The sequence below is a fragment of the Vanessa cardui genome, chromosome 1 (genome assembly GCF_905220365.1).
Source record: "Vanessa cardui chromosome 1, ilVanCard2.1, whole genome shotgun sequence".
NCBI classification, from domain to species: Eukaryota; Metazoa; Arthropoda; class Insecta; order Lepidoptera; family Nymphalidae; genus Vanessa; species Vanessa cardui.
Genome location: NC_061123.1, coordinates 14,810,407 through 14,830,713, shown reverse-complemented (window position 1 = coordinate 14,830,713; position 20,307 = coordinate 14,810,407). Strand labels below are relative to the sequence as shown.

Sequence of the window (20,307 nt, the reverse complement as noted above, 5' to 3'; positions counted from 1 at the left end):
ATTTGAAATGAGTACTGATAAATTACCTGACGCGCGAAAGCTCTTAAAGGTTTATCTGCTATTGCGTTTCTGTCTTAATAGCTACTAGCCATTTGAAACGCTGTGTGCTATTAATAATTATTATTAAGAAGACTTTAACAAATTGTTCAATTTATCCACGTCGCTTTCGTATTCTATAGCTAAAGATTTTCATTTTAAAATATAAGATCGCTTCCTATAAAAATTTAAATATCAAATCTACCACTGGATACATTATTTTTTAACTAGGTATTATATGGACATATATTGCAATACAGAAATAACAATAAATAATTCCTAGCACCATAAACTTGCCACTAACCAAGGGAACTTGTCGTGAGTTGCGTTTGCTATGACACTAGCTAACTTATCCTTCAAACTGCTACAGAACAATACGTAGTTATGTTTAGCGTTGGAATAATTGATGTGTGCACTACAGCCAGGCCTGCACGGTCGAGAGAGCTATGTAATATTGTCCATAGATTATTATACACATAATAATAAGTTTCGTACCTTAAAAAAAATTCAATTGCGAACCATACGACGACTACTGTCTCCATGTAGAAAAGGACGATTCCAGCCTTCGCTTCGTATTCTTCGATTGTTGAGAACACCGACAGCGACAAACACATGAACACCATCAAGAACCTATTGATTTAAGGCTGACGTTACTTTCCTTTAATACAGGTATACATCGTGTTAACAAAAACAAATGCAATGAATTATAATTTTATGTCATGATAGTTATAAAGAAAAAAATATATGTACCTATAATCTTTAAAAATATATTTATTAAAGTATAAGTAGATATGTGCAAGCGATTTATAAAAAATAAAAATGATTGTAATTCAAACATAGTAAAGAATACAAAGGAAATTATAGATAGATTGATTTATATTTTAGAAGGCCTTGTTAACGTGACTTGTGACCATTGAACAATAATAGGGCTTGACAATAATAGTAATCTACATCGAGTGGTAGAAACAAAAGAAACGAGTATAACGATAAAAAGCATACAATAGGTTAATGATCTGACTCACACAATCATATGATATAGGACGGCCTTTACACCCCTCGGCCGTTCAAGGAAATTATAGAATTTGGATTGAAGGCGTCGGTAACGCGCGTCGCGTCGCGTGGCGCGGTAGCTGAGCGGCTTGCCGAGCAGCGACATCCGCGGCGTCGCCAGCCGGTCGCCGCCACGCTTACACTCACTGCAACCAATCGCATTAACCTCAACTTGTAATATCGACAGTTACACGTTAGTTACACGTATTCGTTACGCTGTATACAAAGCCCGAAGTCAACAGACGACTGTAATTAAAAGCTGGGTCATTTCATTTTACGTCCCTTTGTACAAGACAAACACTTGCAATCTTGCATAATAGAGTCAGGTCAACCTGCAGCTCAATTTGACTACAGAATTTACCGAGCGACGAGTGCGGCCGTGTGTTGTTAGAGTTTTCTTTTTACAGGTGAAACGGTGTACTTCAGTTAAATTTAAGTGTTACACTGACTCCATAATTACTGTAGGAATTTTTTGGACAAAATATTCAGTAGGATTACATAAGCTATCAACATTTATTTACAAATGTGTACATGATTGTACTGTTGTTCTACTGAAGTCGTATGAAAAACAATGGGGAGGTGCATTTACATAAACAGACCGCAATATGATATTAATAATTCGTGAGTTGTTAGGTGCGTGTCTTGTTTGTCATTTGCGTTTTCATATTCAACCGTTGGAAAAACATACAATGTTTAATGTTTATTTTTGTTGCCCTCTCTTTTTTGTCAGGTATTGTCATTATTTCGTTCGTTTTTATTTTTCATCAGTTAAAAATTATCTTATTTTTTTATATTGGCATGGAAAGAAAGAAAAATTAAATAGAATTTAATTGTAACAATACCTACATCATAAAAGGAAGAGATTAAAAAAAATATTTTTGAGTAACGGAAACTAACGTAATATAAATATTGTAGAGAGGTTGCTTACATAATTAAGAACATTTTCTATCTAATTATTTAAGTATTTATTCTTATTACGCTATTATGGACAACAAAGCAAGTGACGAAATTGTTTCAGACAAACGAGTCTCGTTTAACTTGACCTCAATAAAATTAACGCTTAACTTCGAAGTTATGGTATTTGAATATAAATTAATTCTATTTGTATATAATTTAAAGAAGTTTATTTCCTCATGTTTTGAACTGAATTGAATTTAAAAATAGTGTACATATTTATTTATTATTTAAATATAAATACATTGTGTATTGTGTGTGTGTATACGATATGCTCTGTTTAAAATAAAATGTAGTTGCCGTCAAATCTACATAATAGGCCTGGCCTTAATGACGAATAAAGTTCAATTAAACCGACCGATCAAACTAAGAATACATAGAAAAGACTCATCGGAGAGGAATGACGTGCTAGAATAAGTCCCAGACAATAAGAATCATCCGTCAGGCTTCATATCGTTTCATATCTTTTTACAAAAAGGTTATATAGCCTTATTATATTCTTTTTTTTAAAAAAAAAATTATGTTAAGGCAGACGAGCTAATGGATCACCTGATGATAAGTGGACGTCCATTGACACAATAACTACTTCTACCTACCACGTGATCTTATATGATATATTGATTGTGTATGTAATTGTATGGAACACATCAATAAAAAGTAATGCTATTTGCCAGAATCATAAATGGTAAGTGGGTGGAACCCAGACGATCTTCAAGCCCTACCAACAATAAAATGCCTTAGAATTTTCATCTCTTTAATTTAAAGCTTATATGAAGGTAAAGACTGTGTAAAAAGGCTGAAAGCGTAGTTGATTACACTCATTCAACGTTTTGACTGAATTACTAGCCTGTAATTTTATGAAAGTCACTCAATTCGTTTTCAATTGTAGTTATTTTCTAATAACAGCTAACGTTATTTGAAAACGTTTTCATCAATGTGTACATAAGATTAAACTCTGCTTAAATTCTAAGCGTTATTCTTAAAGATGCCTTAGTTTCTTTACTGGAATATAAATAAAAAAATAAAAAAACAAAAATGTTTCAAGAAAACCAATAGATAGCAACACAAAGAAACGTTTCCAGTTACCACGGAGATCTCATTAATAAATATCAGCTTTAACAGAATCTTTGAGTTGATTTTAAAAGGTTAGATATTTCTGTCAGAACAATATTCACTGTTGATATCGCCTTCAACAGTTTTTATAATTTAATAATGAAAATATAAAATATATAATATGTCACCGCAGTTGACAAGGGAATCGGTCACGCAATTACATAAAACAAAGCAAATGAGTGGTTACACAATAACCCTGTTTTTTCTTGTATGTGAAACATATTATAGTGGCGCTTTGGTGGTAAAGGCTTAGACTTGACGCAGCTCTTATTCCACCATGCCGTCCTTTACTTTTCTCTTATGTGCGTATGTTATTTTACTCCGTGTTTATTTATTGAGTATCCTTAAATTTTAAATTCTTTCAATAACCATCTATTTCGATGATATATATATATCTGTACAGGCTCAACTCCATGACAAGTTATGTTTGAATAGAGTTTAACAGAGGAAAAGATATTTTACACAAAATTGTTTACATCGTTTTATTAAAAAAAAAAACAAAAGTAAGTATGCAATGCAAGAAGTATATTTAGACTGAGTCTTGATGATGCAGCGTGGGTTCTGAGATTAAGTGGCTTAGCGAGTACCAACCTAACGGAGTTTTATTTTAGATTTACTTATATACGGAGTCTATAAGATAGTGTAATTACGGTAGCGGTAGTCGAGGATTACTCCCACTGTTATAAAGGCGGCTGAGTCTAAATCATGAGATGACATCAAATAAGCTTGTGGTTTCGGGAACGTGTACTATTTATTCGAGTAGGTTTATAGATACTTCTACCTCTTTCAGGCGGCTTTGAGGAGGATAGCAACAAGATGTGTGTGTATACCAGCAAGATGTGCCGCAGAACAAGATCACTCAACGGTACGGACGAGGGAATTCCCCCAACTCGTGTGATTACGATATTTTTTTAAAGGGTTACCACGCAAACCGGTTCACCCCGAATGCTACCCCAGTAGAATTTGTTTCCGCCACAAAAAGTTGCGGCTTTCTTGCCCTACTTTACATGGCTCGCTACGCGTTAATAAAATTTTGGTAGTGTGTTTAGTTATTGTATATAATCTAGCCAGCTAACTATGCGGTTATTATAGTAGAAAATATGAAGTTTGTATAGAACGAAACGTGTCAATTGTATACATAATAATGGAGGGAAAAATTAAATAGTAATAAGCCAATTAAACATAATTCTTGTATTACTTGTTAATTAAATGTTGTTATAAACTGCGGCACACCACTTTACCTTAATTTTAATGAACGTGTTCGTAACATATGTAATTTAACATACACACAAATATTGCTACATGCGGTTAACGTAATATTTATTTGATCGAATATAATATCACTACAGTGATTACATATAGCGTACTACTATTGTGTTGTTAATTAAGAAAAGCGGTTTGCTGGCAACGAGACCTCCCGGCGGTTGTGCGTTCACGTGAATATTGTGCGCCGATCCGAATAACTGACGGACTCAGTGAATTACATAATTTATATTGTAATATATCAATTGTAAATAATTTAACCTTTGACCATTCCAACGTAAAGTTTTCCTTCAACGAGATATTGGAAATATATAAAGTCGATATACAATAAAAGTCGAGATACAAAATACTCGTAGGTCGCGTGCATTTCAACCTATATTTGTGGGTTCAAACCCGAGTAAGCGCCACCGAATTGCCGTGTGTATAATTCATTTCATGCTTGGTGAAGTGAAAAATCGTTAGGTGTATCATATGTGTTCTTGTAGATGTATCATATGATTGTTTTTGTAAGTAGTTAATACTGTATAATAATAAGTATAATACACTTTTGAAGCAGAATTTATATTTAGTTGTATAAGAATTCCGGTGATAAAATCAGTGCCACGTATAAAATAAACAGCATGTATACATATTATAAAAATTGTATTGCCAATTGAAACGTCGTGACCTTATTAACTAACATTTGAATGTCGTAAAAATCGAAGTCAAACACATCAATGCAAAATAAGCGTATAAAACTCCTAATACTAAACACCTATTTTATACAACGCAAAATGTAACGAACTTTATCATAATATTATTATTATACCACTTTCTAATTAGCTTAAATACTAATACATACAAATTAATTTATGCTAAAATCAACATTTGGAGATATGACTGTCACTGGTGTAATCCGTGATATAGCTAAAGCATTTGATTTAATGTGTCAAGAAAGGCTTTTGCTTAAGTTAAAATGTTATTTCGTTACACAGTAAGAAGGTTCTTGACATTAAAGTGTTGTACCTCACACGGAAAATTTATTTCCATTAGTTTAATAAAGTGTTTTGGGTCTGTGCCAAAAGTAAGCGTTCCGCAAGAAACAATTTTAGGCCCCTTACTATTTGTAATATACATAAATGACCTAAGCTTCTATGGCAAATACATTTGTGATATTAATTATTTTCTGTTTTTTAAATATTTGATATTACAATATTATGATAATCATTTTTAGTTAAGAAGCCAAAGTTTGTACCTATATCACACTCAGTCCACCATGTGAAATTCTTGGTTTACGATTTAGAAAACTTATCCATCAATCGTGGACTACGATTAGTTTATTTTTTGTTTGCGACAGTCTGTTAATCTCTGTAGTCTTATATACATATAAAGATATTAAAATTGTTGTAAATTTTCTTAAGAACGAATTATTTAAATTGTAACGAAGTGAAAAATTTGGGCAAACATTGGCAGGTGAACTTGTAACACATAAACCTGATAATACTTGGTCACCGACCATTGGCTATAGATTTAGAATCCGTGAGAAATTTGAACCATTCCTTTCATCGCCAATGCTCCAACAAATTGGAACTAAGGTGTTGTTACCCTTTTGGATGTAGTTGCTCCATCTCACTCACCCTTCAAACCGGAATACAACAATACTTAAATTAATAGGTAGTTGCTGCTTGCCAGTAGAATATCTGATGAGTGGGAGATTAGTGGTTCCAAGTGAGTAACTACTGAGTTTCTTGCCGGATCTTCTCGGTAGAATCTACTTTCCGAACCGGTAGTAGCTTCACTTAATTGTTAATTGACGATTCAAAAGTGCTTGTAAAAGCCCACTTGAATAAAGTTTATTTTGATTTTTATTTATTTTTATATATTTTATTTTTTGTTGTTCCAACCCAGAAGACAGTGCACAAATAATTAGTTGTAGTACATAAGTACAGTGTTTATTTGTAATATGAACATGAAATTGTGTGTTAATTTAATATACTATATCCACTTGTACCTACGGTATACTAGACTGGTTTTCCGATATTATTAAATAAATAAATGGCAACACGTTCTAACTAGATTAAAATAATATCATTATTTTGTATAATTAAGCTTCTATTTACATTTATAATGGCAATCTATCAGTGTTATCGAAAAGCGTATTTTGATGAATTTGATGGGAATCAGATATAAATGTATATTTGTATGCACATATTTTATAGATTAACGGACAGTCATAAACAATTATGAAACTAAACAGTTAGCGTACTATAGTAATTTATTCGATATTTAAATGAAAACTGGAATTTAGTTTCATGTACATAAGTTTTATCGTTATTACACGATCAATAATGCACTGATCCTAACTCTTAGCTATAATAAGGTTGTATATGTTTATAAATATAAAATTAATAAGATCATTAAATAAAATATTAATAATAAGGAGGTAGAATTGCACCTGCCGTTCTATTAACTGCACGAGGGTGTTAGAAATGAGATCGCATATTCACCTTACTAGAAATAACATTTTTAATATTGACTAGACCACCTGCTACTACTAATAGTCTCCGAGGCTTCTGTATATATAACTGAGTTTACAAGTTTTTATATCTCCACATATAAGGAATAGTCTCAAAATAAACATATATATTTTTAAACGTTAAAAATATTCAAAATGTTCTTATTTTTTTTATATATGGAAAAGGTTGGCAGACGAGCATATGAGCCACCTGATGGTAAGTGGTCATCATCACCAATAGACAATGACGCTGTTAGAAATATTAACTATTCCTTACATAGTCAATGCGCCACCAACCTTGGGAACTAAGATGCAGTCCCTTGTGCCTGTTGTTACACTGGCTCACTCACCCTTCAAACCGGAACACAACAATACTGCCTATTGTTGTTTCGCGGTAGAATATCTGATGAGTGGGTGGTACCTACCCAGGTGGGCCTGCACAAGGCCCTACCACCAAGTAAAAAAATTCATAAAATAATCACGTCGGTAAGAAAAGCTCGTCAGATAGGAAATATCGACAATTTAATGGTTGTCTAAAGAATTTGTAATTCAATGAAATGAGTAAATAAATTCGAAAAGAATAGAGTTCCGTAAATAACAAAAATATATTTTTGTAACAATACCTATATAGCAACGGAGTATCCACTTAGAACCCACGCCGCATCATCAAGTCTCCGGCTTAATATATTCACTATTTGCACGGCATACTAAAATTTTATGTCATTGTTTTTTTTAAGATAATATTTTTTCCACTATTAAATCTCTCTTTTTAACTCTTTTCAAAAAAGGTTGTCATAAAGTTATGCCCTATAAAAAAAATTGGCCTTTGAACTGGTAGACATGAAACACTGAATTTGATAGTTATAAATTATTATCAGTACTAAAATAAATATAATTCGTATTATATATAAAATGGCATGTAAGCCTATAGTCGTCGCCGTCGTGGCATTTACCGTCGTAGCATACCACTCGGTCTCACCCTTAAATAGGGACTTAAAACATCTGCGGTCATAGATGTCGATATTAACTACTCTTAAAACAATTTACGTACTATATTAAAGACGTTTTATATTACGATTAGAAAAGTTCAACATTGCAATTTGTTAAAATTTGAAGCACAGGTGTGCTTGGCATATAACTTATAAAACTTTTAGAATTTCAGTCCGAAACCGGCCAACTACCAAGATGCGCTTTATCGCGGAGGTAAAAATAAAATATCATAGTAGCAATAAATGTGCAACTATAGCAATACAACAAAATTTTACTAAACACCCCAAACAAGCACAATGTATGGATAATATATAATAAAATTGATTATAATGCTTATAAAAATACCTATATTATTAAATAAATAACTAAATACTTAAAACTAAAATAACAACAACAACTTTAAAATTACTAATACAATTATTTCGATGATTGCATTCTTGCTTATGTCATGTTCATAACAGCGCATGCATTGGTGCAAGCTTTTAGCAAATATAACAACAAACTTAAGTTATAACATCATTTGAATCGGTTAATTTTGCATATGTTGCTGGGTTCAATTGCACATGGAGCTATTATTTATTTATTAATGTTTAAAATAATTCTAATTGATATAATCTTAACAATTGGTATTAAATTCGTTCGATTTTTAAATTTATTTCCAACGAAAATAACGAATTATTTTAAAACAAAAGAATAACTTTTGTTTTCAATGCATACTTGGTATTTTAGCTCATAACATCAAAAACTATCGCTTATGTATTTTATGGTGGTATTGATTATTTTATAGTCCGTAAAAACGTTGTAAATATGTACGTAAATTCTCCTTATAATGTCTGTATTAGTCAAGTGTAGGCAGGTAGCTTACCAGACAAACGATACTTAAAAACAGTAAAATATTTAGATATTCATATTTAGAAATTGATAATCAAACAATTGGCAGCCGGTTTGCATAAGTACTTACGTCGTATGTTTATTGTTGTTATGAAATGACTTATAGGTATGTTGTACATGTTTATTTGTTTGTGTAAATCGGCTGCTTCACGTTTATTTATGACTACAAATTAGTGCACACCTCGGAACCAAAAATGAGTGTGCTTCACTGGCACTCTACGGCTCTCAACTATTTCACTGACTTTAACTTAAGTACACTCTTTGCACTTTAACACCCTCAAATTGTTAAAATTTCACAATTCGAAAGGAAATATACCTGTTTCATAATGTTGAAACACAATTCTTGAAAAACGCCTCAATTGAATACCACTCTCCAAATCACTTCTATTTAATTTAAAAATTACTTATTATATACTTTGTAAATAAGTACTGTCGACTCGTGATATATTCTACGAAACAGCAATACTTGCTAAAGTTGTGTTCCGGTTCGAAGAGTGAATCAGTCAGATTAAATGTAAGCACAATGGACAGAAAATATCGTATCCTCTTAATATCAGATGACCTATGATTTTTTTTAGCTATTTTATATTAAAACTAGTAGTCGCCTGCGGCTTCGTTCGCGTTTAAGGGTGGTTGTCATGTGTTAGGCAAAAAAAGTAGCCTGGTAGTAGTTTGAAGTTCAAGTTTGCTTACCACATTTCATCAAATTCGTAGTTTTACATTTGTAATAATATGGACACAGATTAAATCAGCGATAGCTCTTTTCATATTGAATTTGACATTTCTTTAATCATCGCTAGCCTGACATATTTTTACAGCTACGAGTTACGAAATCATTTGGTTTAATTTTTGTCGCAATTTAATATAAAGTGGCTTAAAGTAGCTACCTCGTTGCAATAAATTTTGCCAACATTATCTTTGTCTATTAAAAGCTGTGTAACAATTTAGAGTGTAATACGTACATACATATATAGAACATTTGAAGAGCTCATTCATTCAGTCCAGGTGCGCGTTAGGTCGGGGAGTGTCAGCGTCGGGGTCAAGTGACAGGATTTTCGTGTTTATGTCGAATGTGATTTTATTAACTATAGATAACGCTCGTTACTCGCATAGCTTTCCCTTAATTTTTTTTTATCTATACTAACCTTATAAGTATGAAAGTAGCTATATCTGTCTTTCTAATAACTTGTTATGAAGCACTCAAGCATTTGAAATCCAAGAAAGGACAAAGGCTTCTATTATTGCCTATCAAATGAGAGACAACCCCCTAAAACACGAGTGAATTCGCGAGCGAGGATTAGTAAGCAGTACGTGTCTGTAAGTTGCTTTGTTTATTAAAATTAGTCTACTTAAAGAAAAACAATTGAATCATCATGTTCCATCATTGTGATAAATGTGAAACTGGTAGTACTGGTAGTACTTTTTCCAGTTCGAAATGTAGACTCTATTTAGAAGATCATCATCATCCTCCTGCTCTTATCCCAATTTTATTTGGGGTCGGCGCAGCATGTCTTCTCCTTCCATACTTCTCTATCAGACGTCATCTCACTAGTCACATTCTTTCTAACTAGACTGTATCTAGAAGAATCATCAATAATATTTTATAGATTATTCTTTTTAGTAATTCCTTTTTTTACCAATTAATATTGATTGGCAAATGGACTAATAGTTGAGTATAAGAAATATCTACTAAATTAATATATCTTTTAAATATTTCGTTACGATTTCGTTTTCGCAAATTTATATGTATAGTACTATATGGTTGCGATGATCAATTTGATCATAGGTACATCTTTCTAAACACCAGAAATTAAATGTTACAACGTTAAAACTTAATCGATTGAGTAATGCTTACAAACATTTAATATTCCTGTTTTAACTAATTGAACAATTATAATGTCTCATTACTCTTGTCTTGTTTTTTGTACTCAGTGTCGGTACTATATTTAAATGTCGACAGAGATACTTGCCCGTAATCTCGACGATGTTAATAAGATGTACAATTAGGTAGCAGCCAAGTTTGACGTTACCTTAAATTATTCTGATCTCTATGAATATATATAATGTTACGAAGCTAATTTTCCTTGTCATTAAATTTTAGCTTCAACGGTGGTGATAAATGAGTTTCAGGGAAGCTTTTGTTAGTATGAAAATATAATTTTCGACTTGTAAATGATGTTTGTTTTATGGAAGTTGAGTAAGGGTATTCCTCCAAATCATAGTGAAGTGCTATAGAATTATATTTTTTTATGTACTTTTGCTTAATACTCGTATGAAAGTGGTCTGAAATGATGATGTATTGAAATGATGAAGATTGTAGCATTACGTATCAGCTCTTTTGTAGTCAGTACATTGATGCATGATGAAGGGTGAGCTCCGCTTTACCCGTATCATCGATCTTCTTGGGCGCCAGTCGGGTTTGACTACATCGTTACCGGACTAAGTTTTTTGTTTAGTTCTGACAATAGAAATGCAAATATACTTGATATTTTATTAAGCACTTCGAATGCTATATCAAATGAGTAAAGGCTTAAGTCATTCATATTCATGTATGAAATTTGATTCTAAAAGATAAAAACAGAGTGACTGAGTTTTGAACATAGTCGCTAGTTATCAATATTTAATGATTTATGTAGTTCTGTCATAAAGACATTTGGAATACAAAATATTGTGTCATATATTAAATGTGCATATTTTTAGTAATTAATGTAATTGGCTATTAAATGTTTTAATAAATAAATATATAAACTGAACTAAACAAGCTACGGAACCCGACAAAAGTTACGCGCATAAATGGCACAAATACGGACGTAAAAGCTCAACTTCGTCCGATCGACCCGTTCGAAGTGTTATTCTTTCCAGCACATCAAGAAAAATAAATATGCTCTTTATGGTTGTGGAACTAGACCAACAGGAGACGTCAAAGTATTTTTTTGTCAATAAAGGAGGAGCTCAGCATAACTGCATTATGGTCTGAATTAGCAAGAATCTATTGATATATTGGAAACTTTGTATTCTTAAAGTCGTTTCACTTGAGTAACGAGCTGTAAAATTTTGGATTTCTGTTATTTTACCACTTCGTCCGACTATATCAGGTATTGTCTTTAACTTGCTACTTTTGTCTTACATGGCCAATCTTCCGATGACATTCGAGTCTTGCAGAGGAACCGGGATATGTGGCAGCCCACTAAAACCCCAACCGTTTTCGCTTCGGGTGGAGAGGCTGCGAAATCATTTTTATAGGCGTGTCCGTTGCCGCTTCAGTGCCGTTCTCTGCGCATGGATTGCTCGTGACGGCGGAGTTGTGCTCGAGATCACATTGACAAATTAAAAAAATATTAAGTTTTAAGATTATACTGAACTTTCCTTACTATCGTAATTTGTTTTTGTATTGTTGGTTTTGGTAAAAAAGCCATTGAAACTAGTACTAGTAATTTTATAAAAATACAATAATTACATACGAATCAACAACTATTATCTTATTATGCATTTCGGTCCAAGAGAATGAGTCCTATTAATAGCCCATAAAATATTTTCTGTTAACTTGAGGATTATCTTAAAAATATTTTTACTCGAAAATATATAAACGGAATGCTTAGCAGTGAGTTAATACGACATCCTTTGTTGCCTTAATCAAGGATGAAAATATTGACCTCAATCGATACCATGTATACTATGCTGCTGAAATTCTAAGCAGTTTATCGCACGGTCATAATTTGTTTTTCATCTCAGAAAACTTATTCCACTTTAACGTTACAAAATTCCCGTGGCAGTTCAGGGGAACTGTTTTGGTTTATGGAATAGCACCTCTTCATCACAGGGTTTTTATCATAGATAAACAAAATTTTGTAATGATTTTTAATAATATTTTCCTTGTGTTGTTACTGAGTCAAGCGAAATTTATTTGTAGTCAATATAATCTTTTGTAATCAGGAAAATACTGTTGTTTTTATATAAAATTGACATATAAAAGATTCAATTCAAAGAGTAAAACGGTAAAAATGGTATGGACCATTATGTCGCGTCGTAATATTTTTTTATATTTTATTAAAAACGTGAGATTGGATTTGAACTATTTGAATAACGTTAACAATAATAATGAATAAAGTAAATTAAGAAATGTTCAAACAAAGACTGTTATTGAACTTTAGAATTGACCTCGGCAACAGGAGACATCTGTGTAAATATAAGTCTAACGCTGAACCGTCATCGAGCAAATTTGTATAATTGGGATTTTTATGATATTTATTTTATGAATTATATTTTAATTTCATCTTTTGACGAACAAAAATTTTGATCAACATATAGTACGATGCGAGATTGAAATTTATAGATATTTAAAGGCTTTCCAATAAGGACTTGACGACTTTTTTTCAAAATAAAATGAAAACCATTTGTGATATTTAAATAACTTTATTTTCAGGTTGAAGTATAGTACGACACAACTTAGATGTAGCATCGGCAAAATTCGTAAAACCGATCACATCCGAATTGAGTACGCTATCCCAAATTATCAATACATATTTCTTATGCTAATATGATCTTTGCATAAACGTGATAACTTGTAATATCATATGACCGAATATATTCGTCAATTTGACGCGTCGATTTACATGCACTTACCTTCTCTGACGCGTGAATCTATAGCGACGATTAGCGTCGAATGGCGCGATAGGGAGCTATTTCTATTGGTTGTGTGAATCGGCAGTAATCGGTTTTATTTTCATTCCATTGCATTTTCCGATGCTACATCTAATTTGTGTCGTACTATACGTACATTGAAGACATTTATGAATGGAACTCGACTTCGCTCATATGGCCACCGCGGGCACGTTTACAGGGATTGATTAGTTGGACCCAATTTTCAATGACTTGGTCACGGTTTCGGCCGAAACTCCTGCTATTTCGCGTTCAATATTAGCCTTGAGTTCTTCCAACGTCTTATAGACTTCTATATGCTTATTAGCGTAGACCAATGGCTTGACGTAGCCTCAAAGAAAAAAATTACGAACGAGGCGGCCAGTCGACTGGTCCATTTCTTGTTCAAACTTATCAAACTTGTTCATCAATAAATCGCTTGTAACGTGCGCCGTGTGGCATGTGGCGCCTTCCTGTTAAAACCACATGCTGTCCAAGTCCATATATTCCAATTTGGACCAAAAATTGGAGTTAAAAGCTCTTAAAGTAGCGGTCAGCGACTACGAATTTTTATTGTAAATTTTTATGATTTGCAGACGTTAGTCGTTCGCTTACTTCACCATGATGCAAACGTTATATCTACTGAATAAGGTGCGTTTACAAACTAAACTCAAATTGTCAAGTCCCTATTGGAAAACCCCTTACAAATTACAATCGCGACGATGGTTTGATATTGTCAACGTCGATATCGGAGGGTGAGCGGAACGGCATACGAGTTCTTGACTATGATAGATGCAACTTAGCAGAAACATTCGGCATAATAATACAAGCTTAAATCACTACAAATATTAAAACAATGTCCTTGTAACTGTTTGTCTGAACGCGAGATATCGAAAACTATCAAACCATTTTATGAGAAAGCCTTGAGTGAATTCATTATGATTTTGTTTAAATTGGCTGAAATATGACGATGGTCGTTGAAATTGTAGGGAAAAAATCATGTCGAATTGGCTTTACTAGCGTTCGCTGCAAAGGCTAATGAAACAAATAAACTTTTTACGTAGACCCTTAATATTCTTGAGCAAAGCAGGAATAATAGTATAAAGTATAATCATTGCTATTGTTTTCTAGTATCTCATTCGTATTTTGAAATATTTAGACGATTTTTGCTAGTTTTCCAGTTTTATATACTATTAGTCGCTTATTGATTGTAATTCGACCGGCATTGCTAACAAAAATATATTTGAAAAACTGTAAAAATGAGGCTCAACCTGACGATATCATGATAACAATACAAAAATCCAAATGTCATTGAAAGCGTCATCTTTATATTAATAGCGTAAGCCGTTTGTCCCAGTGACTATGACATGATAGCTGCACCTAGAAAATCGTCTTATTTTGTACAGCTCCAGCCGCAGATGTGTAGAAAAATGCAATTTACTAATTTGATCGATCAAACAATTAATATAAAGGGCGCAAAAAAATACTGGCCGGGTAGAGAGCGGTGCTATGTACATATAAAAAAAAAAAACTGAAAAATTAAAAACGTGCGAACCAACGTTGTCAGTTTACATTGGAATTAATTCAAAACATGTCATAGGTTTTAAAGTTTGTAAAAATATGTTGAATAAACGCGAAGTTTCGCGTGCTACCCGCCAGTTTCTTTTTAAATTTGATTAGACGTATGTTCTCATTGTTTTAAACTACGAATGTACATTAAATATTTTCTAAATTAATCAGATTTACCAGGTGAACGGTGTATTTCTAATGCATTTTATATAAAAACTTTATTCATGCTAAATTTCTGTCTGTCAAATTGTCACTTGATTCACTAATTAATTTAAAGATAGATATTACAGATTTTGTTTGGTCATTTATTTTCAATTTATCAAAACTATGTAAGTAACAAAAAAGGTACATGATACCTATTACCGAGAAAGTCACTAGTTTCTAGCATTAACAATAATATAGATGTAGCATAGTTCTTTGTTCAAATTCGTTTCTCTCAGCTTAAATAAGCTCTTTCATCACCGATCGGTTCTTTATCTCACTTAATTATAAACATAAATACTCAGTGGAAGGGCTATCTGTTGGCTCACATTTGTCCATTAGACAATGGTATTATGTGAATGGTATCTAAGAATTTATGACATCGTCTGACGTCTGTAATAACATTCGCTCACTCACTGTTCAAACTGAGATATGGCAACACAGAGCAGTTAGCTAACAGGTCTAGGAAATCGAGCACCCAATCCTAGAATATCTGAAAGACTAAATACGCACGCATATTTATTTAATTCTCAATATTGTTATTAAATAGGATTAAAACCTTACTATTTTATCCCAAGCATTCAATTCGTGATCTGAAATGTATTAAAGTAGAATGTAAAAAGAGAAAGGCATGGGCAACAGTGATGTACATTAATAATACACATACATTTATATATTGATGATTTTATTTTAATATTTTGACCATTTTGGTGGAACTTAAGGAACACAAGTATAAGTTTACATATTTCATGTATTTTTAATCTTAATTGTATATTAATAATCATCAATGGGTACAAAATAACAAAAAAAAAAAACATCACAAACGGATGTGAAAGAGGTTCTGAACTGTTTTTATATTTTGATAAGACCGATATAGACGGCCAATTATGGTATTTTGGTTAAAAAAACGTAAGGACTGCCCTCTTAACCTTCTCATGCTAAAGAATCACGCTTCAAAGAGCGGAGAATCGAGAAATGCGGTATACTAATTTCAAGTAACCCTCATTTTACGGTCCCAGAGACAAAAGCAACATTTTCTTTACGATTGTCTAAAACCGATAACATTTTTCTTTAAAATATGCGAAGACAAATATACTTTCGCGGAAATATTCAAGGACACGCACGCAGGTATCCTTTTAAACATATGTTTATCATATAATTTTCCCAGAGAAAACATTAACTTTTTAAAAAAAAAAACAGTACTTTTATGAAATTAATTTACTTTATATTTTTTCAAATTCATGGAAACGCAATCCAGTCATAGTGCGCTTGTGAATCATATTAATATATTTCTGAATGATTGCGTCATATCATATAAATTAATAGTCATGAGGTTTTTAACTCGTAATTTATGGATAATTATTAAATGTATAAATAAAAATGTGAGAGATGATCGGGTAATGTATAATATCACATTTATAATACCTCGTATCGTAATGCTTTGTTAGTTTTATTTAGTCCATATAGAATGTTCGAATTACTATACTTATCATGCGATAACATTTCATTGTAAATAAAATTATATTGCAATATGAAGTTAAAAATAAATAATAAAGAATGGACGGAAAATTCTGATAAGGTTCTGAAATATCATAGCGGATCGACTTAATCATAAAATTCAATAACTATTGGTTTTCGTTAGTTTTAAATATCTAACACAAGCAACAGTCTGCGTACAGACCACTGTAAAAATATTAAAAAGCGTATTTCTCCTCATTTAAGCAATGTGATTGGTTTACTTGGGGAAGATTGTCTTTCAATTCCAATAGCGAATCCGGTTTCGATATGGTGTTTTCCTTAACCTCCGAGCACGATGTTTGACCACAAATTAAGCACGTGAAAATCATTGGCTTTTGTTGGGGTTTGGAACTGTAATCTTTGGTTGATTGCTCATGTTTCAAGCCAGTGACGCCTTAAATTGAGTTTGAGGTATGTTCACATTAAACGGTGAACTTTGATGTATAAGTAAATCGTTGTACTCAGTAGTAATAACAATTAAAAAAATAATAAAATTTATTCAGAAATTCGATAATTGGATATTGTTAAAGATTTTATTTTTTTATTAAAAAGTTTAACATTTGTGTTGTGATGTAAATAATAGTCCCATTTTTATAAGTGAAGTATTAAATATGTAAATATTTTTGTACTAGAAACATTGACATAATGAATCAAATTCTTTTAAAGAAACATATGTATTTACAATCGAAGCTTAACACAATTTCAAAAGGTTATAAACTGACTTACATAATACGCTATATTGGACCATATGTCCCTTAGTCACTACGATTATAATAGCCAATGTCGAATGTCACAAAGTAACAATTCGCAATCAAGTTCAACTTTGCTTTTCGAATTTGTTCTTACAGTATAGCTCTACAGGTGATCAATATTATGTATTGAGTTCGTTAGCGTGGGTTACTTTCTTGCTTCATAAACTAAACATATAAATGTTTGGGTTCATTATATCATCAAGTCTGAAACAGCGCCTCATTAATTATTAAGGGCTAAAAAATTTATAGCAGTTCTCTGTGTAAGAAACAAACGCATCAACATGTTGAATTACACTTTGAATATATATACGTATATATAGCATTCAGATATACATAGGTGGTTTGTAAAAATCTAATAGAAGGGAAGATCCTAAAAAGAGTTTATATATGTAACAGACAGGAAAATTGTAATGTTTTCTAATCCTATGTGTATTTGTGCAGTAAGATAGTTAACCTAAGTTTAATTATCTTTCTAGGGCATACATAAGGGATTGGTCACTAGATTCGTGCGAGTAGAGAGTTGAGTATATAATATATTTTATATTATTATACAATATAAGATTGATAGGAAATGAAATTACATTAAATTTTTTTATTTTAAGTAATAATCATAAAATCCTACTATGCTTTGAGGGTTTCGAAGTACTTTCAAAATAAAATTAATTATAATGATTTTTTTGTAATATTTGTGATATATATACAATATGTATATATATACAATATAGGAAGGAAGGAAATAGTTATTTTTAAATTATGAACATAGACGACATTTATTAATTAATAATTTGGCTACAACTACTAGAAAGAAAAAAAACATCTCTAGCAGAAACTAAAACCAAATCATCTTAATTTTTCAACTAATAAAACTGAGTGAGGTCGGATGTTGAAGAATGCAATTTTTAACATTTTTCAAAATTATGAGACGGTAGGTTGCCCATTGGTAAATATTTGCACACCATATTGAAATATTTTCTTAATAAGATTTTTGAATAAAAATGGTTACAATATATTTATTCAATTATTGAATGAATACTTTTTGATAATTTAATTTCTTTTAGTTTTATGGTTAGTTAGAGAGAAAAGGCTCCAAGAGCGATAGAAATTTTAGTTTTGAAAATAGATTGTTTGTTTAAATACCAACCGAAAAGAAGAGATTAGAGGAAGTCTAAGGATCTCAGGTCATCATCTAACTACAATAGCAAAAACAAACTTTGGAATTAGTTTTTTTTTTGTAAGTAAAATAAGTCGAATAAAATAATTTCTCTACTCAATGTCTACTTTTCAAATAAAAACTTAATATATTGTAATATTACCTATGACGAATAGCATCTTCATGTACCCGAACACGCCTTGTTGATTTCATTTCACCTAAACATTTTATGCCAATCAATAGGAATGTTATTGTAAATTACAGAATGCAGATATTAAATAAATTATTTCATTCCGCCTGTATAGCTAAGTATAAATTCTTATGATATATTTCTTTGTAAGGTTTTTATTGGTTGTTCGAAAAGAATACCTACATATTATAATTTACAATTAGTTTGACAGTACCTATTATGTATTATCTGTAAAAATGTATGTGTACTCATGAGTAAAGTATAATATATTTTTGTTCAGAGGAATGGAATCAAGGTTTTGATTATGACTTGTAATAACATTAATTGCTAGATATACATTTCATTTTATTTCGTAGTGACCTTTATAGAAATATAAATTTGCATAGTCGCGGCGGCGCTTTGTATTCTTGCCGCCTTTCTTGTAATCATATAATTTAATGCTAAAATCTGTTGAACCCAACACAACGTTAATGGTAAACTATCGATCCAAATATAGAAGGGCACTTTGTGCGCCATCGAGTGATATACTGTTAGGAATATATCATAAAAAGACAAAACAGTGCGACACAAAGGGCATGCTATATATTACCTAATTGTTTTACATAATTTACCCAGCGATCTACCTAATTTAAAATATAATCAACAAATACAATTTAGTAGTAAAAATTAAAACATCGAGCATTACTTTACATACCTTGAATTTCACAGCCAATCTAAACAACTGAAAACTGACATCCATAAATATTTACATTCCGGTCTTTAGACGTGAAATGCGTAATCGCGTGCGTTACGGGTTACGAGCGGAGCGCGTAGTCGTCAACAGTGTCAGGGCGGCGCGGCGCGGTGGCGGCGAGCGCGCGGCGCGTGGCGAGCGGCTCTGGAGCGCCGGCATAATAGTCGCCGGTGTGCGTCAGCCGCAGCGCGCGGCGGGACTAGGGCGCGGGCTGCGAGCGCCGACTGCCGAGTGCCGAGTGCCGAGTGACGCGGCGCCGCGCGCCGCCGCCGTCGTCCGCCCAGCGCGCCGCCCTCGTCCGCCCGCACACCTCTAATTCTAATTGCTGTCCATCTCCTACGATCCAGGTCATCGTGCCCCTATTCGAAATCTTTCCGCAACGAAAAACTCGTTTAAAATTTGAATATTCAATATGTGCTATTCCCGTTTCAATTTTTCTCAAGATTATATCTTGCAAAAAGTAGGCAATAATTTTCTTTTATGAAAAGTCAGTTCTCAGATACAATACAAGGAAAACCCGACTTCCACAGCACTGTAACATTGTTATATTTTATGCGAATGTAAATGTTCCACTAACTTCGAGCTTACGCATAATATCAAATATAAGCTGTGATTTGTATAATAATGTATTTAGATTAATATAGATCGTTAAGCACATGTATCAAATTGTACATAAAACATGAATCGCATTTATGGTTTTAATAATGAAGTAAAAAATGCACGGTCTCATAATTTTACTTTTCACTGTGGGATCGATATCGTTTA

General features: G+C 32.3%; 1 protein-coding gene across 7 annotated transcripts in view; it reads right to left on the bottom strand.

Annotated features, from left to right (window-relative positions):
• LOC124530839 (potassium voltage-gated channel subfamily KQT member 1) overlaps positions 1-19,761 on the bottom strand; it is a 51,775-nt gene extending 32,014 nt beyond the window's left edge. For 6 of the 7 annotated variants that reach the window (XM_047105179.1, XM_047105172.1, XM_047105197.1 and 3 more), the window contains exons 1-4: positions 19,504-19,761; positions 18,783-18,837; positions 1,059-1,232; positions 532-666 (exon numbers count right to left, since the gene is read on the bottom strand). In XM_047105179.1, coding sequence (XP_046961135.1) covers positions 532-666; positions 1,059-1,232; positions 18,783-18,832 — 359 coding nt within the window. In that variant the 5' untranslated portion in view covers positions 18,833-18,837; positions 19,504-19,761. The remainder of the gene's footprint in view (positions 1-531; positions 667-1,058; positions 1,233-18,782; positions 18,838-19,503) is intronic. The other variant, XM_047105189.1, reaches the window with a different exon arrangement.
• Between the last annotated feature and the right edge of the window lie 546 nt (positions 19,762-20,307).